The 27876-nt window shown below is 24.0% G+C and overlaps 2 protein-coding genes across 6 annotated transcripts; one reads left to right on the forward strand and one right to left on the reverse strand.

Annotated features, from left to right (window-relative positions):
- Positions 1 to 3105: 3105 nt before the first annotated feature.
- On the reverse strand, positions 3106 to 11414 carry LOC114128957 (uncharacterized). Of its 3 annotated transcripts, none has more exons than XM_050205878.1 (17): positions 11179 to 11414; positions 9871 to 10040; positions 8600 to 8648; positions 8063 to 8139; positions 7819 to 7898; positions 7104 to 7172; positions 6849 to 6950; positions 6549 to 6791; positions 6387 to 6467; positions 5744 to 5821; positions 5543 to 5680; positions 5197 to 5288; positions 4814 to 4878; positions 4305 to 4348; positions 3749 to 4182; positions 3510 to 3682; positions 3106 to 3443 (listed from the first exon to the last, which is right to left on the reverse strand). In XM_050205878.1, exons 1-17 carry the CDS (start codon positions 11334 to 11336, stop codon positions 3334 to 3336), a joined length of 2163 nt encoding a protein of 720 aa, XP_050061835.1. In that variant the 5' UTR covers positions 11337 to 11414; the 3' UTR covers positions 3106 to 3333. The 3 variants fall into 3 exon arrangements, with proteins under 3 accessions (XP_050061835.1, XP_050061834.1, XP_050061836.1); XM_050205877.1 differs by having other exon boundaries at positions 6387 to 6470; XM_050205879.1 differs by lacking the exons at positions 5543 to 5680; positions 5744 to 5821 and having other exon boundaries at positions 6387 to 6470.
- A 211-nt stretch (positions 11415 to 11625) lies between these two features.
- On the forward strand, positions 11626 to 27782 carry LOC114128959 (ras-related protein Rab-5C). 3 transcript variants are annotated; one of them, XM_050205882.1, is made up of 5 exons: positions 11626 to 11736; positions 26773 to 26948; positions 27026 to 27177; positions 27253 to 27469; positions 27534 to 27782. In XM_050205882.1, the coding sequence occupies exons 2-5, from the start codon at positions 26786 to 26788 to the stop codon at positions 27635 to 27637; spliced, it is 636 nt and encodes a 211-aa protein (XP_050061839.1). In that variant the 5' UTR covers positions 11626 to 11736; positions 26773 to 26785; the 3' UTR covers positions 27638 to 27782. The 3 variants fall into 3 exon arrangements, with proteins under 3 accessions (XP_050061839.1, XP_027849375.1, XP_027849376.1); XM_027993574.2 differs by lacking the exon at positions 11626 to 11736 and adding an exon at positions 19591 to 20713; XM_027993575.2 differs by lacking the exon at positions 11626 to 11736 and adding an exon at positions 20905 to 21245.
- Positions 27783 to 27876: the final 94 nt, after the last annotated feature.

A 27876-nucleotide genomic window follows, 5' to 3' on the forward strand; every position in this document is an offset into this window, starting at 1 on the left:
TAGTCATATGAAAATGTATTTTCATATTGCAATTATAATAATTATACTGTGGTATTGTAGTATATTATCAAATATAGATACTCATTTGTAATAACAACTACAAGGACACCTGGTTTGACCTAGAAGACTACGGACTACGGTTCGATATAAACAAGAGTGGCACCACATATAAGGGAGCCTGTAGACCAGGAACGGCAGATGTACCATAGCCACAGAGACCTGGAGCACCTTCACGACACTCCGTCACTTTATATTAGTTATATGTATTTCATTTATACACAATAAACGCATTATTTGTTCTTAAGTTGTAATTTTCATTTAAAATACCACTTTGGATTCAATTTCTGATATTGGCACACAACAATAAACAAATATTTGTAAATACTTGATCTTTTTTTTGCTCGTGGTATAATTTTCAAAGTATTTTACTTCTTTTTGATTATTTTGTAGTTGGAAATTTCTAAAATGTTTAATTTTTGTAGCTTATGATTGAAAATTTAAAACAATGTTTTTCATAAATAATTCATATATTTAATAAAAAATACTGGCTGTTTTTTAAAATTTTAAAATAAGGTATTTTAAAATTACATGTTATATAAATGTATTATGTATAATACATAGTAAGTTATTGATAATAAGTGTAATGTTAAAGATATAATCGAGTACTCCCATTTGTGCATACACAATATTTTGTTGATTATACAACTAATTAGGATGTAGTTTGAAGTTTGAATGACTAGAAAAATCACATGATCAACGTGTTGTAGCCATTGTAACGCTTTTGTATTGGAGGAAGACCAAAATTGCTGTAAAATACTATTATTTCATATTATTATATTTCTGTATCAGTGCAATCAACCTGTTAGATATTTTAAAGTATTCCAATCCAGATGATAGACAAATAGACAATAAGAATTTAACATTAACTTTCTTCCCAATAAAATATAATATTAAATTATAATCTATTATTATACAAAAAAGATTTCTACCAGGCATTTCTTTACAAACATAAAAAACAACAAAAGTAATAAATTATTAGTTAGTCAACACAAAAATCAAAAACAAACAATTCATTATTTTACAAATCTTCAATATATTTACAACTTATACCTATTTGAATAAATTCAAAAATAAATAAATAGGTAAATAAACAATATACAGTAGAAGCCGCTTGTTAGGAACATTTTTGAACCGAGATGAAATGTGTCAATTAATCAATTATTTCTAATAAATGATTGGTTTTAAATTTTATTTACTATAAACAAATGTATAACTTGATTAATTAATTGTTTTATGTTGTATAAAATGATATCTGTTTCGTAAAAATAATATTTCTCAAAACCAAAATACTTATCCCCTTAACACAACCACTCCAAAGCTAAACTTACTAAAACTGTTTCCAACTGGAGATTGCAATGGTAAAGTTAGTAGTTGTATTTATCATTGTAACTTAAATACCCTAGTATAGTAACAATATTAGATAATCATCACCTTAAAGACGTTTTATAGAAATAATAAAATATAACCAAAATCATAAAAATAAAATTATGAAAACTCTTTTATGATACTTATAATTTTATTTTATCCAGATACTTCTTAAAATTATGGAAAAATTGAACTAAAAATATTGATTTATTATTAATATACAATTGTATAAGTAATTAAAATGCTGAAGACACTTGTTTACATTTAAAACAACAAATATTTATTTATCTTAAAACATACTTATTTGCATGTTTTTATTTTCCCTTACCTAAACAATTAACACGAGCTTATTGCTAGTTATTTTATAGTTCTTTATTAATGAGTTTTTAAATAAATTATATGTATTAAATCATTTAAAGACATTTAAACAGGTATTATGAACGTGGTAAAAGCTAAAAAGAAATTGTATTTTCTGTAATTTATTAATATTATAAGAGTCTATAATGATAACATTAATGCAATTTGCGCGGAAATTTAAATGGATTAATCAAAATGAATACATCAGAATAGATGCCTATAAATATTTAAAAAACTAAATTATGTAAAAATAAATACCAATAAAAAAAACCGAGCAAGTTTCAAATATCTATGACTTATACTTTTTGAATAACAACAGATATTGAAAATCGTATGAGGATAAATCGTTGTTATTACGTTATGTTGTAAAAATTACAATTCAGACGCTCATAACTTATCTCATAATGACGCTTCGAGTTTTCTTTTAAGTTATTTAAAGTAAAATTTATAGAAAACTTTGAGTTAATCTTAGATATAATTACTTAAAATTTTAAAAATTTTCAACTACAAAATTACTTCCAAATGTTGGCGATTTTGACATATTTCATAAAAATTTGAACTTTAAACGCTTACAGTAAAAAATTGTGACTAAGTAACAATTTTTGATTTTTTTTTTTAACTCCAATAAGAGACACTTATAAAAAACCTTGTATTAAATTTTCAAGTTTTTTTAGAACCCATTATCAACAATTCAAAAAAATATATTGAAAACTTAATTGTCTATAGATAACGCTAATAAAAACATTTGTTGAAAATTTAAAGTATTTACAGTGATTCGTTTTTGAGTTACAACTTTACTATAGAAAAAATCTAACTTTTCAAAAACTTTTTACTTTTGTCTTTTAACCTCTATAATGCACCTAGGGTATTCAATTTTTTACCTTAATTGATTTTATTCTCAGCATTTTTTTCAAGTTTTAATTAGTAATACTTGGTCATAGTATAGCCAACTAATAACAGCCTATTAAAGGTAACTATTTAACTTAAGTTATTTAATAGTTATAACCGTAGTGGCGTAGTACATTAACTTAAAACTTAGGATTTTCCAATAATCTCAGAAAATAAACTATTTAAGATTAATATTATTATTATTATATTATATTATATTATATTTATATTAATTATTACTACAAAATGTAATTAATATATTGCATCATCTGATATTTGATTGAATATTTATATGAAAAAAATATTTGCTGTTAATAGTGTACTTTTATCAAAAGTTGTCTTATAATTAATTTAATAAAATTTAACTAATAAGAAAAAATGTCATTTCTTAGCATGTTAAGAGATTATTTTACTGTTAAAAATATAAAAACCCAATGATAAAAAGAAAAATTTATTAAAAACAAACAAAAAATGTATTAATAGTTATGTTATTAAAACAGTCAAATATAAATAATATAGATAAAATAGATCAAAATTAAAACTGGAACTAATATTTTACATTTTAACATACTGAAAAATAATTATTAAATTGTATTATATAATAATAACAGTATAGAAAAATCATTATATAAATATCAGCAAAAAGCGATATAAAAATAAAATTTAAAAAGGACATTCAAAAAAATTGTAATTAATTATTTCAATTGAAATAGATGATGGGTTTGTTGCTTTGCGAGGTTGATTTAATTTGAGAATCCCATTTTTATGTAGACCTTGGGAAATAAAAGCAAAAAATAATTATAAAAAAAATATCAATTTTAATTTGTATAAATACTAACCCAGTATCTCTACCAAAACTGAAATAGCATATCGTCTACTAGTTACGTGAATAGGACAAATATCAGTAAACATCAAACGTGAACAATTGTTAGAAGATTGTTTTAAAAAATTGAATATTATTTTTTTAATGTTAATAGATGGTCGATGGAATTCTTCAACTTGTTCAACAGCACTAAAAATAAAATAAAATAATTTTGTTTTAATACATTATTTGAATTAATAAAAAAAAAATATCTACTTTTGAATATTCTGCAATATTTTTGATTCAAATCGATTCATCGCATCTTTTTCTTGGTCAACGTTTAATTCAACATGATCAATCAGAGACTCTTTAGGTGGTAACAATTGAGGTAAACCAGATTTTGTTATTATAGAAAAAGAAGTCATGGGACAATTTTTTTCCGCATTGAATGGAGGCCCCTCAGTCGAGTTGTGTGATTCAATTATTGTTTTACCATTTAAAAGTTTATCAACTTCACTTAGAGACGGAAATGCCATAAGAGGTTGTGGTATATCTATATGAGATATTTCAGGGCCAACTAGTGTTTTATGGGTCACTAAACTTTGATTCACTCTATAATTTAATTTATCTTTAAAATTTTTCCACTTTGTCTGGTCAATTTTTGAGATAGGTGAAATTTCTCTTAAACTATCTTCCAAATTATTATTAATCTAAAATATGAAAAATATACTTTTAACTTGAATGGATTGAAAATCAAACAATTTATTATTCAAATGACATTTTTTTCAAATATATTTTAATTTTTTATGCTCATAGGAAAAATTATGTTTACCTCATTAATTGTGTCTCGCCACACTAAACTATTATTGGTTAAACCTAGAATACATTTTGTTTGATAATATTAAAATAGTTTAAAATAATATATACATATTTAGTTATTTTATAATCGTATTAAATAATTTAATCTATTCTTTGTTTAATTAAATAGTTTTAAAAGAAAAAATGAAAAATGTATTATCCTTTTTCCAGCAAGAGAACACATGGTGTCTAAATAAAAATCTATTCTTTTGCACATCGCCAAGTGACATGCTGCCATACTGGAACCAGCTTAATGGCAGTTTTGTACGATGATACACAGAATTGATATGTTCACTCGCTGGAAAAAGTAGATATGAAATAATTCTTAATAAAAAATATATTGTATGAAAGTAGGTTTAGATTATTAAAATATGTAACCATACAAGAAAATCATAATTTGGTTAGTAATTTTTATTATAATAAGCATTTTTAATAATAAATTGCACATTATATATCAAATATATATTAATAGTGGTTACTTACATTCTTCAACTAAAGGAAGCAGGGTTAAATGAGGTAATGAATTGTTTTTGCAATGGTTATAAATACTGTAAAAATACAATTTATATTATTAAAGAATAAAAATACAATTATTTAACACAGACATTTTTTTATAAAAATAAATATTATTGTTATTCCATACTTATTAAATATTATGTTTTGATAATTAGATTAAGATGATTATAGTTTATAACTGTTATATTTTTACAAATTAAGTAGATTCGAATAACTAAAGAGAAATAAAATATAAATTTAATATTTTATTACATTGATTTTTTTTTTTATTAGTTTTCAGAAATAAATAAATCTTAATTATGAAATTAAATATTTTAATATTAAAATTAGAAACATAATGTATTACATACCAAATATTTGAAGTGTTGCAGTCATTTAATTTTTCTTCGTTGGTTTTATAACTACCCATAGTCATTTCATTATTAAAAATATCACCTAAATTCTGTTAAATATTTATAAAAATAATTTTAGAATTATTTAATTATAAATAATAGTAATTATACTAAGACATTAAGTATAAAAAACAATACAATTTAACTTATTCTTCATTTACATTATTTATCATTAATGATAAATATGAAATCATTACAAACTATTGAGAATGATTTAAAAATAGTTAATATTTAATCTAGATATATTATGAGATTTAAAAACAGAAATTATAATTTTTTTTTAATACATTAAAATCTACAATACTTTGTTTTCTTCCAATTCCATATTTAACGTAAGACCAGCAAATGGTATACAAAGTTTATGACGATACATAGCGTATCTTATAGGTAAATGATCTATAGATTGATTGCTACACTTCAACATCAAACATTCAAGTGGTCTCTAATGAAATAAACAATAGTTAAATAATAATATCTACTTGTACATAATAGTTAAAAATATTACATCAAACATCTCTCCTTGGAGTTTCTTCAACCTGTTTCTAAGTACTTTACTATTTTGTTCAATTTGTCTTTTCTTAAACTAAATAAAATAATTTACGATCAAAAAATATTTATTATATTTATTACTACTAATAATAATTTAATGGCATTTTGAAGATTCTGTTAAAATTTGTGAAAATATAGTCATTTATTTTGTTATTTTTACTCAATTGAAATCATCCTTAGAAATATCATAGTCAGAGCCGGTCTTAGGGTGGAGCGAGGCCTGGGGCAAATTTTTTATATGAAACCTGTAATAAAGACCTTTTTTTGTAAGTCTAAGGCCCAAAATGTCATAAAAAAAGCGCAAGGCCCATATAGCTCTGATCATAGATGTAAATTTTTAACCTCCATAGAATAACCTCCATTATAGTATAATTTTTGAATACTATAATACATTAATATTTAGTTATGAAAAATTAGTTGTGTTTACAGTATTTAAATAAACTTAATCAAGTGTTTCAATATATTTTACCAATTGGAAAAATAAATAGTTAAATAATTCAAAATATTTAGAAATTTAACAGTACCTAAAGTAAATAAGACTTATAAGTAATAAGTAATAATCATACAAATTAATTTATATTTACTTAATAGAAACTTACCTTTTTTTTTGGAAGTATATTAGGTCTTTTTCTTTTTAGTGATTGATTTGTTAAATTTTCAGGGGTACAATTCTCATTAATCTTCTAAAAAATTTTTTATTTAATCTGTTTTATTTTGATATAATTTTAAGACAGTCTTTACACTAAATCATACAAAAATACCTTAAATTGAAATTGTTGTTCTTCTAAATTCGTTGAATGTTGAGGTAGTTCTATTCTGCTTTGTTGGTCTTGTAAATTTATTGTGTATTGTGATTGTTCTATTAATTGTTGTGATACTATATTTTTAGGCTGTACATCAAAGTCCATTAATTGTTGTTTAGTATTGGTTTTGGGTAAAAGAGGATTCTCAGTTAGAACATCTTGATTGACAATTGGAAACTCTTCAATTGGTTGAATAAATAACTAAAAATAATAATATATTTATAATAATAAATCAACAATATCAAAATATTAACTAACATGTAGTTGATCTAAATCTGGTATTTTATAAACATCACCAATATTATCTTCAGAGTTCAATTTAAGCAAACTTTGATTATGCAGTATTGGCACATTAAGAGCCTATACAAAAATAATAAGCACATTATAATTAAAAATTGTATAACATATCTAATACTCAAGGACACAAATATTTATTTGATTTAGTAAATTTTTAACTATATTTTTTTGAGGAACTTCAGTATTATATTTCATAAATTATTTATATATACTTACTATTTGGTTTGGAACATTAGTCTCAAGTAGTTCCATTTCAGTAGCATTTAGAGTGTGCATTGGATGATTCTATACAAATTAATATTTTAAAGAACAAAACATAAAACGAAGTTAGTAATTATTATTAATTAATATACAAAATTAACTAACTAGTAATGTATTGTTTTATTACAGTATCCTAGTATTTGTACAATATACTTTTTTCATACTTTATAGAAAATATAATAAAGCAGATAATTTGAATTTGAATATCATTTAATCGTTAATTTAAATATTTATAAAAGTATTAATTATATTCTATAAGTAATTAAATTTATTATTAGTTAAAATAAAATAAATCTAGTACTCACTATCTAATACTTAAAGTAGAGCAAATAAAACACCTTAATATTAATACTAATAATTCTCTTTATATAAATTAAATATTGAGTAGTTTAAAAATTGAAAAATAAATATGACTAAATAATTGATCATTATATTGTTACCTAAAATTTTAAAATATTGTTATTGGTGTAATTGTAAAGCATTGAATTATATAAAATAACTATAAATTATTGTTATTAGTAAGTAAAACTTGTGATATCCTACTGTCTATCCTATTGTTTACATTCAAAATCCAAAAATCAATGTTTATTATAAACCAATAGTTTCACTATTAAAATCTAAAATGGTCAACAAAACTAAAAGTCTATGTATATAATAACATGTGACTTACTAAAAGAATATCTACCATCTCATTGTGGTTTGTTTCTAAACTAGATACTTGGTGTTGATTTAATGATTGAACTTTCTGGCCTAAAATATATTAAGATTAGGTAGATTCGAATTAAATTATTAGTATTTATCATTAATAGGTAAATGTGTTAATCATCTCAATTAACAACACAGTTTAATTTAATTAAAGAATATACAGTTTATAATGGCTTAATTTTTACCAATTATTAAAAAAAAAAATTTACTTTGAACATGTTCTATGTTATGTGATTCATTCGTAGCATCAGATTCCTTTTTGGGTTTCTTTTTAGGAATTTTGTCTCTAAATTCAAATCAATTTAAACAGACATAAATACATAATACAAAGACAAAGTATACAATTAGGCATTTATAAAATTCCTAATCATTCTGAAGTAAAGTTGATAGATAGAATCATTATTTTTATTGCATTAAATAACTTAGTTGGCAAAAAATGGCTAGACATTTTATAGAATACTCAAATAATGATAGTATGTCATAGTGTAAATAATTATCAGTATTGGAGTAAGATATTAATCATAAACCAAATATTTTTAATAGTACTCATAATTATACCTATCGTTTATAGAAGTTTTATAAACATTTCAATCCGAAGACAAATGTTTTATTTAATACTTAAAGTTTAGTATAAGTACTTAACAAATCCTATGCAGGTTCCAAAAATAATTTCATCTAACACCAGATTAAATACTTTGACCAGTAATATAAATAATTCTTAAAATAATATATAAATTTATACTTACATAGCTATTTTGTTCTTGTACAAGGTCTTTGTTGAATTAGTACAATAACCTAAACATTTTTTTTAGTCATAGGAAACTTAAATATTTTTATTTAGTTATACATATATAAATCAAGAGAGAGAGGTTCTTTTTTTTCAAGTAATTATTCAAACAAATAGTTGAAAAAAATAGAATGATTTTAACGAAGAGAGACCTTGAAATCAAGTAAAGATAATAAATCAAATGACTGGACTTAACCTGACAACATACCTTTTAGAAACTTTGTAAAACATACGGTTAAATTTAACTAGAGACTTAATCTAAATTAATAACATAACTGTAAGGAGAGTGTTCAACACCTAATAAGAAACCAGAGCAAAACTCTTTTAAGTTGTAGAGACTCACTAGTACTATAGGGACTTTATAAGATCACAACATTTTCTAATATTAGTCGGACTTAAACACAAACACTTCCCAAAAAAGTCTATTGATAAATCCAAGAATTGTCAAGGCTCTACAACATATTATTTCAATATGAGACCTTGAATCAAGTGAACTGGTTAGTTTAAAACCAAGATCAATAGAAATTATTAACGCACAAAATATCAGAACTCAAGATATTATAGGCATAAATTATTGACAAACCATTTTGCATGAAAATCAAAATCTAAGATTTAATTACACATAAATTAGTGACAATACAATACTTTTAAACTAATTAACAAAGCAATCCAGGCCACTAGATTAAGACTACTAAATACTAGATAGGCTTTATCAATCATATCACAAAATATTATAATATAAACCTAGCTATTAATAACTATGTCTCGCTTAAGATAAAAAATATGTAACTAAAACTGTAAATATTGTATCTAAAATGTGAAAGTTTCATCCCAGTTTTGATTATTTGTTTTTGGATTAATTGGTTTTCTAGACTCTAGTGAGTCCATTTATAGATTGAACAGAAATAACATTTGAATACACAATCTTAAAATTAATTATACTATTTACAGTGATAAGTAAGTAGTATTTGAAGATGATAATTTTTTTTACATCGCCTGATCTGATAATTCAATCAATATAATATGTAAATATATTGTTGTATTTATGACATAATATAATATGTATGTCAATGTTAACTGTTATGTTATTGAGTCCATAAAATTGAATAGTGTAAAAATACATTTTATACAAGATTTGAGAATTTAATATGCATAAGGCCATTAGGTAAATTATAAATGATCATAACTTGCTTCAAAGAACCACTCTCTATAGTTATAAAATAAACTTACTGAAATATGCTTTTGTAGCATTTGTATGTATTAAAATTAAGCCTATATAAGCTTGACTTATCAAAACAAACGGATATTTAATACGTTGAAAGTCATTTTGCAAAAATGTTAAGGTTGAAGAAATAGCAACTACATCCTCAAAATTCAGCAAAAGTATAATTAATTGATCACTAAAACAGAAAAATGCATATATATATGTCATCAACAAAAATCAATAGATATATTAGGTATACTTATGACTTATTTGATTGAAGCATTTAAAAAGTTTGTTTTTTATTTCCAGTTAACTGATGAAAGTTTGATATTATACTATTATTTTATTACTACATTTATTACTACATAGATACAAATAAATAAAAATGATAACCATATTAAATAATAAGTCAAAAGAAAATTTTTAACTTTTTATACTTAATAAAGGGCTAAATGAAATAAACTTATAAGTTATAACACAATATATTATGTGCATATTTTTATAAATGTAGAAAATAGAAATAAAATAGGTACCTATAATTAGAAGACTGATTTAATGGCCAAAAAAAAAAAATAAATGATAAGTGCAATGAAATTCTGGAATCCTAGATATTATTTATGTAAATTAAGTATAGGTATTCATAATCTTAACTAATAATTAATTATTGGATATTTTTTTTTATAGGTATTTGATTTTTAATTGAAAGGAAACCACAGTGAATAAGGCTACTATTAATATATGTAATGACTATTAACTATCAAACATCAAATGAGAAAATTAATAGAAATTATACTTTATATCACACTTTATTTGAGTTCAAAAATTTTATTTTACTACCTAATAAAAAGTTCAATGTTAATATACATGAATTATATTGGTATGCATTACCTGAAAATTCTATTATAATGATAAATCAATATGATAGTTATTTAAATGATTTTTCAATTAAATAAAAAATGCACGAGCGTTTATAGAATACATAGGTTTTTACAATTATTATTACACACTACATATTGAACATAATATATTATAATAAAACATAAATCATCTAATTATTAGCATTAAAAAAAATAATAAAATAAAATTTTAAAGTATAGATTATAAAATATCTAAGAGAATCATTTATTATGCCAATTTATTACAACCTAGTTTTTAATGTTCAAAGATACCTTACAACAAATTTATTATCAAAAAACGCATTTATGTTAACATTAATCGTTATTTTTCGATAGGTAGGTATAACGAAAATAGTAAGTGTAATTTCAATATTAATGAACAATCATAATGGTAGGTACATATTAATATAGGTATTATAGTATATTCGTATTTGTTACCACATCCAGGGCACATCTAATTTCCGAAAATCGTTATTCGTCTTAAAATATCTGTCAAGACATTTTCCATCAGTAAACACGTTGAATGGCACATTCAACATGCCGTTTGGATCCACACTACGAATCAGCCGGTAAAAGTGTTTATTATAAAAATCCATGATCTATAGAAACGTCGAAAAGCGCACAATTACGAAACAGATTTGTAAACATCGACAAAAAATTGACTAACCGTTTATCGAGTATTTCAAACCAGGACTAGTATATTAAGCATAGACACATAGCAACAGAGAATAGTCACAACGACAACACTCACAACTCAGTATTCGCAAGTAAAATGACGGAAATCCCAATTGTGACGGTTGTCAGTATTGGACCTCCGCCACCGCCGCGGCCCACCCGGCAATCATGAATCTAGACGAAGAGTTCGTCGATCATGGTACCAAGAACAAAATAATCGCTTACGTGCAGTGTAGACTTGTGCAGTCACTGCAGTTTCACATAATTATTATTATTTGGAAATACTGAATGCAAGCATTGAACTTGGATCTAAAATCTAAAGTAATATTTTACTCTACGTATTATTTTAGCAATGTTGTAATTTATTATCTAATAATTAGTATCTAATAAGTAATGGTATAATAATTAATATTTTTAGCACCTACCTATGTATTTTCCATGATACTGATACAGATAAATGTTTATTATGTTTTTTGTATAAATGTGTAAAAACATAAAATAATAATAAAAATATTATTAGGTATACTATTAGGTACTCTGGTATTAACTATTAACTAGTAAGCTTATGTAGGTAGTTTAAAAATGTAAGGTTAGGTGACTATATAATTAGGTGCCTAGAGTAAGAAGTAGGTACCTACCTACTTACCTAATAACGTTGTAGGCTTTTAGCATTGATTATAAATACTTGTAATATTAAATGAAAATTTAAAATAACCTAATTATAAATAGGCACATAACATAAAAAGTTCAAAAATATTTTGTAATTATTTGATGTTTACTAAATATGCTTGTTTAAATATTCGGTGAAAATTTCAAGCCCCCTGCAGACAATGTATTAACTTTCGAGTACCTAACGACAAAAAAAAACACTAAATCGACTATATCAAAAACTGTAGTTTTGAGTAAAAATTGTTTTTTCTTATTTTTTTTTGTGGTTTTCCCTCTTATTTTGAAGATACTTTTTACTTTTGACCTCCAAAGTACCAACTAGATACAATTTTCTACCAAAACCATTTTCAAAATTAAATTTTTTGTTGCTTCAAGTTTATAACAGATAAAAAAATAAAATCAATACGATATATTCAAAAAGATCTAAAATGTATAACATTTTTAATTTTTTAATATTAGGTTTGAAAATTTAATATACCTAAGTTTTTTCTGTTTCTTTCTCATAAATTTTTATATGAATTAAAAATAATATGTTTAGCTTAAAGTCATACTAATTTTTTGTAAGTGTCTGAAGTTTAAATTTTAATGATATCCACACCGTGTAAACACGTAAATTAACAATTTATCATTTTATCATTACACGATTTTAGTTGTTAATCGTATATACTTAAAAAAGTTATAATTATGATTCTCTATACTCAATGATGACAAAGTTATCTTACTTCCATTCAATAATCATTTTTTTTTTATAAACATTTGAATTACGATGTTGAACATAAAATTAAATATGTATTTAATAAAGAATAGAATAAATAGGTGTAGGTTTATTATTATATTACATTACACAGAGACATTTTATACATTTAACACACACACTATAGTCGTATAAGTCACTGGATTTATTCAATGATGAAGTTGATAGGTACTTACCTAATATACTCAAGTCTCGACACATAGGCACTGTACAATATAATTATCAGAATTCAAATATCTAAGCGGTTAGCTACTTAGTTTTAACCTTTTAAATATGATCATTTAAATAAGTTAGGCACTTTTACATTTTAACTTTTTCAATAAGATATTGCAAAATTCAATTCATAATACAAAATACTTAGTTATACAATATGCTATCGTAGCTAGTATGGCAGTACCTATTTTAGTTATTCTTGTATTTTTGTTTGTTCTAATTGTTCTACAATTCATATAATTCTTATTGTCAGAATAAATACATACATATCTATTTAGTAATTAAAATCAAATGTAAAGTTAAGCTTAAATTCAATACTCATATGACTGTCTGACAATATAACGATCAAAACTTTTTTTTATTCGAGGTGATAGCCGATATAGGTACTATAGTTAAATCCTTCTTATAAGTCAATAATAATTTTGAAAAGAGATTTTAATTACCTAGCCAACAAAACTTTACTGATTTTTTTTTAAAAATGTAAGTCAAAATTAAAAATTTTCGGTATAAGATTCTGAACGGAGTGATGAATGTATTGATTCTACAATGATGTGTGTTTTTTATTTTTATTTTTGTGTCTGTGTACAGCATATAACTTGTCGAAATTGACTTCATGAATGGTTTCTGGTTGAAAATTGAATACGCCCTTGTTCCATTATATCTAGAGGTCATAAACAAGAAGTTTCCAGCAGTTTTCAAAAAAATAGGGAAAAACCACAAAAAAAGTGACGGAAAAACAGAAATTTTTACGCACAACCAGTTTTCGATAAAATCGATTTTTTAATATAATTGTTTTATACATAACTCAAAACCGAATCACATGCAGTAAATACTTAATAGTTGAAATTTTCACCAAATATTTATATTAGTATTATCTATACATGGTAAATTTTCATAATACTCCATTCTTTTGAGCTAGAAATTTAAAATTTAAGACTGAATTTTTTTGATTTTTCAAAGTATTTTTTTTTTTAAATGGTGATAAAAAATGTTAGAAAAAACTTGAAAATTTAATACAAGGTTTCACATGAGTCTTTCTTATTGTAATTAAAAAAATCAAAAATCGTTTATCACAATTTTTATTTATAAGTGGTTATAGTTCAAACTTTTATGATCTTTGTCAAAATCACGTAAATTTGTAAGTAATTTTATAGTTGAATAATCATTACATTTTTTATATTTATATCTAAGGTTAAAAGATTCAACACTAAGTTTTCCTTCAAATAGTTATAGAGAAAAATCGAAGTGTTATTATAGGAAAAATGTTATGAGTATTTAAATTTTAAATTTTTACGAAATTACGTAACGATGTAACAATTTATCCTCTAACGATTTTAAATATATTTTGTTATTATTTAAAAAGTATAATAGTCGTACGTACTTGAAATAGATACTTGAACATTTTAACAGTTATTTAGATTGGCATTTTGTTTACAGGATTTAATTTTCGAAATATTTGGTTTTTTTTTATAAATATCGATAAATTTTTTTTGACTGAATTAAAATGCTTGGAAATTTAATTATATAATATAATTATAATAAGTTCCTCATAAGTTAGTCTTATAGTGATTCAAAAATTATAAGAATACCTGTGCACAATTTTTTTTATTATTATTTGAAGTTCAAATATTGACAATAATTCGTCAATATTTGCAAATTATTTTGTAGGTGTACAATTCTGAATTCATAAAAATGTACGTATAAGTAGCTAAAAATTAAAAATTTAATACAACATTTTCCATAAGTTTCACTTATAATAATTATAAAAGAACTTACATTTTGGTGTATTCAAGTCATTAAAACATTAAGTACCTTATTCACCACCCAGTGAAAAATATATCCTAGGTTGATAAATCGTTCCGTTTAGAATCGTTTTTCGTATAACTATATATCATTTTCATACATTTTTTGTGATCGAACGAATTAAAATTTTTCACAACATATTTTAATATTATAATTTTTTAACATGGTATTATTTTAAAAATCTCTTGACTCTTATTGTGGTATTTATATACCTACGTATAAATGAAAAATTTTAATTTCGTTTTTTCTATAAAAGTAAATAAACAATTATTATTCACTGAGTCAAAATTCTTGGAATTTTGATATAAATTGCAACATAAATTGTTTTTATATCTAAATAAAAATATTAAAAATACATAGGTACATTTTAATACATATATTATGTACCAATTTTAAGTTAAATCTCAAAATCGCAAAAAAATGCAAACTATATTTTAAAGTTAGATATTTAATTTAATTAATGTATTAATTAACTAGAATATTATAAATGTAGGTAATAGGTATATTATATATATGTTGATTATTAAATCAATAATTAAGTATTTAAAAAACACAATATAATTTAGGCATAGTGAATATTAAGATCTTTAAAAATTAATTAGTATTTATTAATTTATTTTATATTATATACCTACTTACAATATATACTAATAATATTGATATAATATATTGATTTACAAATTTGTATTTACAAATGTTATGATTTATCGTCAGATATCTTCTAAAAAATCACAAAATATGCACTATAAACTTATCTTTTCATTTTTCATGGTGTATTGAAACTAATTACCTGCAGCTGATACTTAGCAATAAATTGGATAGCCAACAAAAAACATACTTATTTTATAACTGAAAACTTTCAAGCCATATAATAATAAGTAATAACTAATAACGTTATACAAAGTATAAATTATAATTGTATAGTATAATTTCAAATATTCAGGTGTGTACTTGTATCATTTAATCTTTAACACTATAATATAGTGTATTATACTAGATTGAAGTTGTGAGATACATTTCATAATTAGTTTTAATGTCATTATTTAAAATATTAATTGTAATATCATCACATTGTTTAGTAATTTTAGATTCTGAGCGGAGCGAGGAATGTATTGGTTTTACAATGATGTTTATTTCTTTTTTATTCTGTTAACACTTTTTCTTCCCTTAAAATTGCTCAAAAGTACAAGTGTAGTATATCTTCTGAAAGGTAATGTTGTTTAGCTGGTACTTTAGAGAGGTCATTTTTCGATTTTCGAAATTATACTCAAAATAAAAGCGGTTAAAGAAGAAAAAATGTACAACTTCATGATTATGTGGTGTAAAATAATTACGGCTTTGTTTATCACCATAGAAACGAATAAAATTAAATAAAAAAGATCCTCTCATTCGCTCGGAATCGTTTTTTTATCGAATGCAATCAAAACCTATTAGCTATTACCTGTGTATTAAACAATATTATGAAAGTATTGAAAGTTATAATCGTTCTTTCTTGAAATCTATTTGTTTTTATTTCTGATAAGTGATAAGGATTGCGCAATAATTTTAAATACCTACCTATATATAGATGCTATTTGTTTCTACAATTGTAATAACAATAACAATTAGGTCAACCTTTAAATTATAACTTATGAAATGTTATCACAATAAAAACTTGGATATTAAAAATATACCTATTATAATATAGGTCATTTCCATATATAAATTAATAGTAATAAAATAAAATAATAGGTACCTAGATGTAGCCGTGTATGCACTAATTATGTTTCATATATAGTATTATAGTTTGAGTGGTTTTTTATGTATATATTATATGAAACATGAAATATTAAATAAGCTTTTTAAAGTTCAAATAAGTGGATTACACATCATTACATCAAGGTTGTTTTCCACTACTTCCATGTTCTAATCTTTATAAAACCTATATTTATATCGGTATTAACTCTGCTCCTGATTCATTTTCATTTAAATTAATCAAAAAACCATTGGTTTAAATAAATTTACAATTTTAAAACATTCATATTTAAATAAATAGATACTATTACAGTATAAATTATTCTGTCTTTCGTAGACCGTAGCCCGTAGGTACTATGTGTATTGTGTAATCGTGTGGTCCGTGTTCAGAAGTTTTTTGTTATTCGCTAAATCCTTATAATAATAGAAGCAAAAAATTAATTTTTGTAAAAATATAGTTTTATAAATACTATTTAAATAATGTAAATATAAAACATTTTCTTTAAAAACACAAAAATTTACTTAGATAATTAGTTACCTACATAGTTAAAATTAATAAGTAATTTATAGTCATTGGTATTTTAGTAATTATAATAATGAAATTTCAAGTCGGAATATCTATTCTATTGTAATATATATATGTATTTTATAATTTAAAGTAATTAATACAATAAAAAAAAACATTAACTATATTATACTTTTATAATATTATACTAAATAGTAAATAGGTAACATACATATTATACCTATAATTCTACGGATTTTAAAATTCCTCCATATTTTTATTTTTTCCTACTTTACTGACATAGTAATATGTTGTAGATATTAGTTATTATTTCATTATTTATTATGTATAATGTATTATATTTTTTTTATGCTTATAGCTAATAGTTATCTATGTTATATAATTTATAAGAACTGTGGAACCTCTTGCACTTAAATATTGTATAATTACTAATTACCTACCATTACTGTATTGCTCATATATTATACCAGTTTTTTTTTTATTAAAAATCAGCTTTTACTAATTTTTCTCCTTTGAAAATGTTTTGTCCTTGTACGAATGCAACCTAGAGGAATTTACATACTATATTTTTATCGGGATTGTAAATGCACTCATGTTATTATTTTCTACGTTCCAAATACTAGAACAATACACCACTATCAGAATATCTGCATCTGGTATTCGTCAGTTTAGTTTTTAATACTTAAAAAAATATTTTTCCATAATAAATAAGTACATTTAAAATTGTAAAATTAAATCAAATATCAATTGTATATATTACAAAACTCATTTTAAAAAGTTACCTATTTAGTTAATATTACGACTTATATTAGAATATTAATACAAAATTAAATACCTAACATGTATTTTTTTTATTAGGGGTGGATCTAATGTAAGAGGTTATTTACATTTTTTTATCATATATTATTAAATATTTATGAAAAGTGGCGTAGTAAACAACGATTTCAAAGGTGATTATTCAGATTATTGCCTCTGAGATTTTTTTTAAATAGTGAGTTGGGCGATCTTCTAATTGTAAATGTAATATAAATTATGATACTCAAAAATAAGGTAATCAATTCTGATCTGAAATATAATTAATTGTATAATATTATTGTTTATTATTATTATTTTTTTAATAATAAATTTATCAATTTATGTTAGCCCACTCATTTTTTACATCTGTAGAAGGAGATGGATCCTTGGTACATTTTTCTCTACATCTGGAAAATGTTTAGTTTGCTACGCCACTGCTTATGAACATAATTGATATAAATATATTATAATTGTACTACTAACTTTATCTGTGATCACTGTAGGAGTGAAATCCCCCCTGGATCCGCCACTGGATTATAGGATACTATTTATAGTGACATACAATTTGTATTACTACCACTATCTAATGATTAATTAATTTTGCATTACAGTACGGCAGTTAGTGCCTATATAACCACTACTTATTTTAATAAATGTCTACTGAGTTCCAACGACCCATGTTCAATGACCAATATATATGTTATAATGGTAACAACTAATATTATTAAAGATAAATATCATAATATCTATAATAAAATTTTAAAACAATTCTACACCAGTTGGTAACTTTACTTTTGTCATTTTGTATTTTTGTATCATACGCACTAATGTTCTTCATACCTATATGCTTTAGAGTTTGTTAATAATGGTTAATATCATTATAATATTAGTAATTAGTATAAAATTGTAGATTAATGCTTTAATTATTATTGAGAATGATATTTCAATAGATTTAAAAGAAATTATTAAAAACATTTTCAGAAACTGAAAGAATATAATTAATATTTATAAAAATTTATTTTCAGTATATATACCTGGTTATTATCTAATAATTCTAATATACTTATATGAAAATAATCTAGTATATTTTTTATGAATATAATGATAGGTACTGTGTATTATTTCAAGGATAAATATTGTATGGATATAAAAAAAAATTATAACTGAACAAAATAAAAATGTTACTAATGATTAAAATATGAACAATTTACAACATAAAGGTATAATTAAATAATTATCTAAAAGAAAAATTGTAAATTTAGCATTACGGTGACATTTATCCGAGAGATTAGAACTTTTTTTGACCTCAGACGACTAACAGTCTGACCTAGAGAATCTAATATTCTAATGGATTAAATTAAGTAGTAGAGCCCCTCCTCTCTTAAATTCATCCCACCAAAATTGAAACGTCATTCGTGTATTACACGACATCGGAATGATACGTTCAAAACAAGCTGGTAAACTCGGTACAAAATGTACAATTTGTACTACTACAATGACATTCGGCGCCGTTTTCGTCATTATAATGTACTATCAATCACGGCGGCGTCGGCGCCTTATCATGAACGCGCACGCCGACGCACGGACGACATCCCGAACTCGCGACTGCGCGAAACGACCTCCACGTCCGCGGCCGGACGGGCCAGCCACTAGCCCGCCGCCAAGCGAAAACGCCCCGTTCCGCCGCCGCGATCGAGTGTAACGAAACGTTCTATACCACAGTTCGCCGTGCGGAATTGGACGCCCATTGCACGGCGTTGTTATCGAATACGGCAATGTTTCTTTTTCCATTAAAACCATTATTATATTATATTCTTCGATAATATTATTATGTACGGCACACGACGACGGCGACGACGTGGACGTTCAACATAATAATATTATATTTTTTTTTATTTCGTCGTCCGCACTTCCACAGCGCTACTATACGGCTACCGTCAAGGCTGTCCCTTTCTCCCGCTCGTCATCAGTCACCACTGCGCGTCGATCGACGTATAGTATCACAGTAATACGTGACGCTGCGCCGTATCATCGACATCGATGACACGCGACTTTTAAAAGTTTTATTCTTCTTTATCATTACCGACGGGCGACAAAAAAAAAAAAAAATAATAATAATAATAATAATAATAATAATAATAATAATAATACGCTACTCCGCGGTTAGTAGGAACGAAACTACGGAACCGTCCGGTGGGGAGACAACTACAGTCGGCTCAAAACTACCAACTAATCAGTGATATTATTATATATTATATTATTGTTGTTACGATTTACCGTTTAGGCGTTTACGACATTCACTCCGTCTCCCGTCCGAATCAGTTGTGGTGCGTCACCGCTGCCGCCGCCGCCGCCGCCGTTAATTATGTGATAATCAATCGACGACGTGAAACATTCGAAGAATTTCCCAAAGTTAAACACTGTATACCAGTGTTCCGCTTTTTGCGTATCACATACACACACACACACACACTCGCGATAAATATAATAATATAATATAATATTCGGACTGTGATTAGAAAGGAAGTAGTCAGTGAGAGTTTAATTAAACGACATATATATATATATATATATATTCATAAATATAATTTATTCAATTTTTTTTTTTAGCAATTATTTTATTACGATTTTCGTTTATTTAAATAATATATATATTTTTTAGTTTATTTTTTTTAACAACTTAATCGTTCCTACATTAATTCCGTAACATATAATAATTATTATATAATATTAATACAGTATTACGTTTTCAACGAACCCCGGCGGAGAAACAGTCAACAGATTGTAGAAAACTCGAAAATCATGTAAGTAAAATATTCTCTACTTAAATATTACCATCAATACCTGTACCTACCTATGTGTTAGGTACTATTTTACCACCTACTGACCCACTTCTTTCCGCTATCTCGCAAATGATTTTGTTGATCGACCGACTCTTATGATGATCTCATTCGCGAATTTGATAAAGTAATGTATGGGGGGCAAAGCGCATTTTGGCATATGTTAACATCGTGATTTTATAGTGTGTTCTATAAGTTTACGCTTTTGTTAGAATTTTTCAGTATAGAATTGACTTTTTTCTAATCCAAACACTAAAAGTTTTTTTTTTTGTTTAACTATCTTATCAGTTAAATTCGCGAAATTTTAATACAATATTTTTCTACTCTCACGACACACCTTTTTGGAAAGATATTAGTTTAATAATTAAAAGTATAATTTTTATAACAGTAGAATTAATTTTAAACGAGGTCGGTTCAACCATTTACGCTGTGGTGTTTCAATCAGTTGATCAATAAAGTATATTATGCTTTATTGCAGTGTCTAAGAGTCATGCAAGCAAGTTTATTTAATTAAATTACTTATTTATATAATACAAATATATTTCAAACATTTTTCCTGTTTAGTTTAAACTAATTAGGTACCTAATATTATTATAGGTATAGCAAAGTAGTTGAGCAATTATGTGGTTGGTAGGTAATAGTTGATTGTATACCTATCAAAAGTAAATTAAAAAAAAAACTAAATATTGTATTGAAATTAGTTTAGATAGTTAACTATATATCTAGTGATGTAGCCAAAATTTTTTTGGGGGGAAGGGTGGCTACATAAAGCATTTTTAAATTTCTCCAAAAATTAGGAGAAGAAACTGGGTCATAAAAATTGATACTATTTGGTGCTTATAAGAATTGGTATAAATAATACCTAAATGTATTTCAGTTGTACTGAAGTGGTTAAACGTAGATTTCAGAACATTTATTATACTTAATAATTGAGTTTTAATTGTTGATAGGTAGATAGAATTCTAAAAATATAGTTTACCAAGTTAAAATATGTACTAATATCAAAACCATTGGTTAAAAGAAAAATATCTTTTTTTAACATTTAAATGGATACTGTTCAATATAATTTAAAAAAAAGGAAACATTTTGACTGGTTCAAACAATACTAAAATGTTTTGTATACATTAAATTTAAATTTCTCTTTTCATATTTTTCTTATCAATAGATTAAAGTCATAGTACATACTTAGCTATAACTTCATCATTAATTAAATACATTTTAAGTAAATTTGTTTAACTTATATTTTTATTGTATCTAAGATATTTAAAAAATTAAATATACCTAATAAGTGTTTATTTATCAATAATATTTACTCAATCACATTAAATGTTTTTTTTTTTTTATTTGTATTGTTGGGAATCAATTGGCATATAAAAAAAAAAATAAAATGTCATTCAGCTAATTTATTATATTATAATTCATTACAAAAAATAATATAGGATAATTAGTACTTAATAATTACAAAAATAATTATTTTGGCAAATTTATAATCAGCTTTAATTAGTTGAGATTATAAATATTCAAAATATACTTAGATTAAAGTATTAAATTAATTATATTAAAATACTATTATAATTATGATAAAGAAAGTTAATAAAATAAAATAATCATTTTTTAGTGCCTCATAGTTCCCTAAAACATATTTTTTGTACTTGTATATTTGTTTTTTTTGACAATGTTGAGTAAATTGTGTTATATTATGAATAATTTATTCTATTTAAATCAAAATTGAAGTAAGTTTATGAAATAAATTAAATTCTTAGATGTGGCCTAGATATATCACCTATATTTTTAGTTAATAATGTCTTAAAAAATATTACTTTAATAACTTGTTTAATAATAATTATTTTTTAGCTTAGAGTAACAAAAAAACTTATCTTTCAAACTTGATTGTTTCTCATTGAAAATAATTTATTTTAATCATTAAAACGATACTTTATTTAAAATATCTTGGGCTTTTCTGTAATATAAGACCCTTTTGATTCTTGAAACTAAAATAAATTAAAAAATTTTAGAGGTATATTTCTTTTAGAAAATTATGAATAAATACATATTATCTCAATTATTTTAAATAATTCATTTTGTATAGTTGTTAAATTTATATGTGTATACAGAACACTGAATAGATTTTTCTGTATAAATTTGAATGAATTTTCTGTATAGATATAGATAAAATTCTTTTATTTTTGATTCCCAAATCCTATGCCTCTTTATATTATGTAAAATAATTACTTAGTTTTAAACATTACGTCCATCAAATACCGTCCTTTTTTTGTTACATTGACGAGGCCTTTTCTGGAAGTTCTTGTTATTTCTGATGTAATGTTAGCCACTGCCTGGGTGATTGCCTCCTAAGTGTTTGTAGGGATGTAAGCCGTAAGGTGATGACTGTAAACTTGTACCTTTAAATATCCCTGGAGAAAATAACTACAAGATAATAAATCGAGTGACCTTGTGGGAGTTATGGACAACTTGCAAGAAAGGCTTAGTCAATGTATCAGCAATAATGGATAGCATTTAACGAACATAATATTTAAAAATTAGCTAATTAATTATTAAACATAATGTATAATATGACATAGTATTTGTAATTCAAAAATAAAAAAAAAATTCTATATCTTTAATTGTTTTTTGTTACTATCTTTTTATAATTTTGTGTAAAATAAACAATATAAGTAGTAGTAAAAAGTTTCAAGTTATGAATATGTTTTTGAATCACGATTAAATATCTTGATAAATTATTTAATATTTTTCAATAAAATTTCCAATTATATCAAAATTTGAACTTAAAATGACCATAATATATATGTTTTATATTATGTTTCATTATTTATAATGTTGTAAGTTATTTTGCGATTTTAAGGTTACTGCAATAACAACTTCTGAAGAATTATGAAGTACAAAATAATTTGTAAATTTCCATGATTTTTATTTTTTTAAATATGTAAAATGTATAGGATATCTTATTTTAAAATTTTTTAAACTTTAGGTTTAAAAATTAAAATGTTTACATATTAAAGTAAATGAGTTACATATTTTTGTTATTTTGATAAATTTCATAAATGATTGAACTTGAAGTGCTGATAAAAAAACATTAGTGACTATAAATTTTGATTTTTTAATTGTAATAAAATCTCTTAAAAAACCTTGTATTACATTTTAAAACTTATCTAAAAACTAAATTGTTATGATAAATAGAAAAAAATAACTAAATAAAGTAAAAATCACATACATCTTTAAATAGTTAAGTCATATTTTTTTTTTTTTGAAAGTCAGATCAGGTCAATTTAATGTTAATATAATATATTTGATGATATTTTCAGACTACACTTAGTTATTTTTTTATAAGTTACAATATACATTTTGTTACTTTTTAAAAACTTACCTGTAATTTTGATGTTGAAATATTATTGTTGCTCTAAATTATTGTCCAATAAAATCATACATTAGGTACAATTTAAGAAAACCATTATTATTAAAAAATCTTTGATTTATTTCAAACCTAAAATTTCAAAATATATATAAATAAATCTTTTTTATGAAATACATTTCAAACATAAGTATACCAATTTTTAATGTCTATCAAACAATATAATATGCATTAAATCTAAAAAAAAATTAAAAATTATTTTATATGTTTTATCATATATTACACAGTTTATATTTAATATAAAATGTGATTGTTTGAAATTAGAATTAATTACTGGTTGATTTTTTAAATAGATGTTATAATATAATAGGTATACTTAGAAAATATAAATTTATGTTAATTACATGAATACCTTTTATTAATTACTCAATTATAATTAGTATTGTCCATCTCAATACAAACAGTGTTTGTATAATGTTAATTTCATAAATTATTCTTGCCTCTAAGTACACAATATTTTTGTTATTCAATAATATATGTCCATACTCCATACCGTAAGAAGTTTACTTGTTATGTCTACTTATAAATTATTGGTAACATGTATTATATTTTTGTATATTATACATATAACTTATGTTTACTTCAATATTTGTGAAGTAAAAACAACTCAATTTAGGATTCAATGAAAATGTATTTATAAATTTTACCAATAATTATTGGTATTTACTTTTTGGGTTTATTGTATAAACTCTACCACTGTTAATTATTATACTGTGAACATATAAAATTAATTAAAAATTGTATTATACTAACAAATGGCAAGTAGAAAATCGATAAGTATCAATGAAAATTATAAATACTTTGGCAAAAATATAAATTAATAATCGCTGATATATTTGATTAGTTAATTCAACTCTAGATAATTTAGTATTCTTAAGAGATTGTCCACCATTATTTTTAATTAAATTATTTAATGTGTCTATTAAAAGTTTAAAACCCTGATTGTCAATTTTTATAACAAATAACTAAACTTAAGGGTAGAACCATCAGTTTTAAAAATAATGCACAGAGTATCGGTAATTAAAATATATTCTGAATTGTTTAATACATAATTATATACCTATATTGACATTTTTTATTTTATCAAAAGTTATTAAGTTGATTTTCTTGTTAAGATTATTTTTATTTATGAAATTGTATTAAAAAGAAATCAGACACATAATCTTATTGAGGCGTATTAATAAATGTTAAATATTTTTTATAATTTTTTATCAATTATTATAAGAATTTAAAACATCAAGTTTCATAAATGATTTATAACAAATTTAAGTATTTTATTGTATTGTAGCCTGTTGGCAACTATACAATATTTCGTACATCAATTTTAGCAGTTTATATGTAAAACTCAGTATATGAACTGCAGAGAACATAATATAACAAATACATTCCAAATTGTTTGTTAGATTGTATTATTTTTTAACTAATGTTGCTAAATTGTGTAATTATTATAGTGGTGTTGTTAATGATTTGGTAACCTTTCATGATTTTATGTAATAATAATTTTGTGAGTAAGGTTTCCAATTTTTAATTTGGAAAATACCGGCCCAAGGGTACCAAAAAAAAAGTGATACATTTCCGTGAATTTAATATTATTATATAATGTAAAAATAATAAAATAAAGTGTGAGTATTATATACTCATAGGTAAATTATAAATTTTTAGAAGTATATTTAGCGATAATTTTCACAACATTTAATTTAATTTTTTTCTTCTTCAATACACTTCAAACAATTAAATGTTAAGTTTTTTCTTATAACTATTTTGGCTTTAACCGTATTAACTCCTAAACAATTGTCCGTCTACAAACTGTTCATGTGGCTAATAACATGTTCAACAATTAATGTATTGCTACACAGCACCAAAAATACATGTTATTTATGATATCATTTGGTAATAAGTTATTACTATAAGTTTATCAAATTAAGCTCTTCGTACAGTTCATCTCAATTGATAAGTACCTTAATTAATTTTTCCAGGTCAAGTAAATCTGTTAATTTAGTGGGATTTTTTACCCATAACTCTCAATCAGACAGAAATCTCCGGTTTTTAGGTCTATAGAAGTGAAATACCAGCCAGTTGGCAACCCCATTTGTAAGGCTTATTTAAATTATTAATAAAATCAAAACATATGCTACCTCAACTACCAACTATGAATAGACTGAATTCTCCATTAAGTAATTATAGTTACTTGAAACTACTAAGGCATTCCTTCTCCCCCCTCCCAAAAAAAAGTCTAGAAATGAAAATGTTGTACGACATATCATATACATATATAATAACATATATATATATATATATATATATATATATATATATATATATATATATATACCTAGTTTGGGGAAAAGTAATTTTTTGCTCTTTTTCTCTGTATTGATTATATACAGTTTACGATTCAATTTTAATAATTAATTTTTATAGCTTTATAAAATCAATTCCATATTACTTTGTATTTGGATCAGTATTTCTATAATTATATATATAAATACATGTGATGTTATTGATATATATTTATTGTATAAATTATCTGTCATCATTGTTATAATTAAATTAATAATTTGTAATAATTTTAAATATATTTTTCTCTTTGCAGTTATAAATATATAATGGCCAACAGAGCTGTACCACAGAGGCCTAACGGCCAAACACCAGGCAAAATTTGTCAGTTTAAGTTGGTTCTTTTAGGTGAATCATCAGTTGGAAAATCTAGTTTAGTGCTTAGATTTGTAAAAGGCCAGTTTCATGAATATCAAGAGAGTACCATTGGTGGTATGTATTTTAAATCTCCTGGCTTTGTTATAATAATAATAATTTAATAATTTTCATACTATGATATATTCCTTCAGCTGCTTTTCTTACCCAAACAATTCATTTAAACGATGTCGCTGTTAAATTTGAAATTTGGGATACAGCTGGTCAAGAGCGTTACCATAGTTTAGCACCAATGTATTATAGAGGTGCTCAAGCAGCAATTGTAGTCTATGATATTACTAATCAAGTAATAATATATTTGTTCCTTTTTCATACTATAGATATTTTAAGGTGTTAATGAATACAATTTTTCTTTAAAAAGGATACCTTTGAAAGAGCTAAAAATTGGGTAAAGGAACTCCAAAGACAAGCAACACCTGGCATTGTAATAGCCTTAGCTGGAAACAAGTTAGATTTAAATACTATGAGAAGTGTTCAGACTGATGAATCACAAACGTATGCCTATGAAAATGGACTGCTGTTTATGGAAACATCAGCAAAAACAAGTGCTAATGTGACAGAAATTTTTAAAGCAATTGGTTCGTAATTAAAAACAAAAATGTATTAAAATCATATTTTATTTTTACAATTAAATTGATTTAGCTGAAAAACTTCCTAAGAACGAAACAACTAGTACTGCAGGACAAGGCCGACGTCTAGTTGAATCTGAAGGAGCTAATAAGAGCCTTAGCAGCTGTTGTAAGTGATACAGTAAATCAAGTCAGTTTTCATATGGATTATTGACATTTAATCATCTAATAAATTATATAGCTTTGTAAAATTATTAAGCCTCAGAATTATATTTATCAATTTGCATTTAATATATGTATCAATATATTATCTAATAATATATACGAAATGTTTTGTTTATTTCCATTATGCTTTTGTATGCATGATGTGAGTGTATTAAACCATCTAAATGTCAATAATGTCTGATGTTGGTCAT

Source organism: Aphis gossypii, chromosome X (genome assembly GCF_020184175.1).
Source record: "Aphis gossypii isolate Hap1 chromosome X, ASM2018417v2, whole genome shotgun sequence".
Classification (NCBI taxonomy): Eukaryota; Metazoa; Arthropoda; class Insecta; order Hemiptera; family Aphididae; genus Aphis; species Aphis gossypii.

Excerpts from the sequence above, each read along its gene's own strand:
- LOC114128957 (XM_050205877.1), bottom strand. The coding sequence starts at position 11,336 with ATGGATTTTTATAATAAACACTTTTACCGGCTGATTCGTAGTGTGGAT. Across the intron at positions 7,899-8,062 it reads TAACATAGAACATGTTCAAA|GCCAGAAAGTTCAATCATTA; the intron begins GTAAATTTTTTT and ends AATATATTTTAG. Across the intron at positions 3,683-3,748 it reads ATATTGCAGAATATTCAAAA|TGCTGTTGAACAAGTTGAAG; the intron begins GTAGATATTTTT and ends TTTTATTTTTAG.
- LOC114128959 (XM_050205882.1), top strand. The coding sequence starts at position 26,786 with ATGGCCAACAGAGCTGTACCACAGAGGCCTAACGGCCAAACACCAGGC. Across the intron at positions 26,949-27,025 it reads TCAAGAGAGTACCATTGGTG|CTGCTTTTCTTACCCAAACA; the intron begins GTATGTATTTTA and ends ATATTCCTTCAG. Across the intron at positions 27,470-27,533 it reads AGAAATTTTTAAAGCAATTG|CTGAAAAACTTCCTAAGAAC; the intron begins GTTCGTAATTAA and ends AAATTGATTTAG.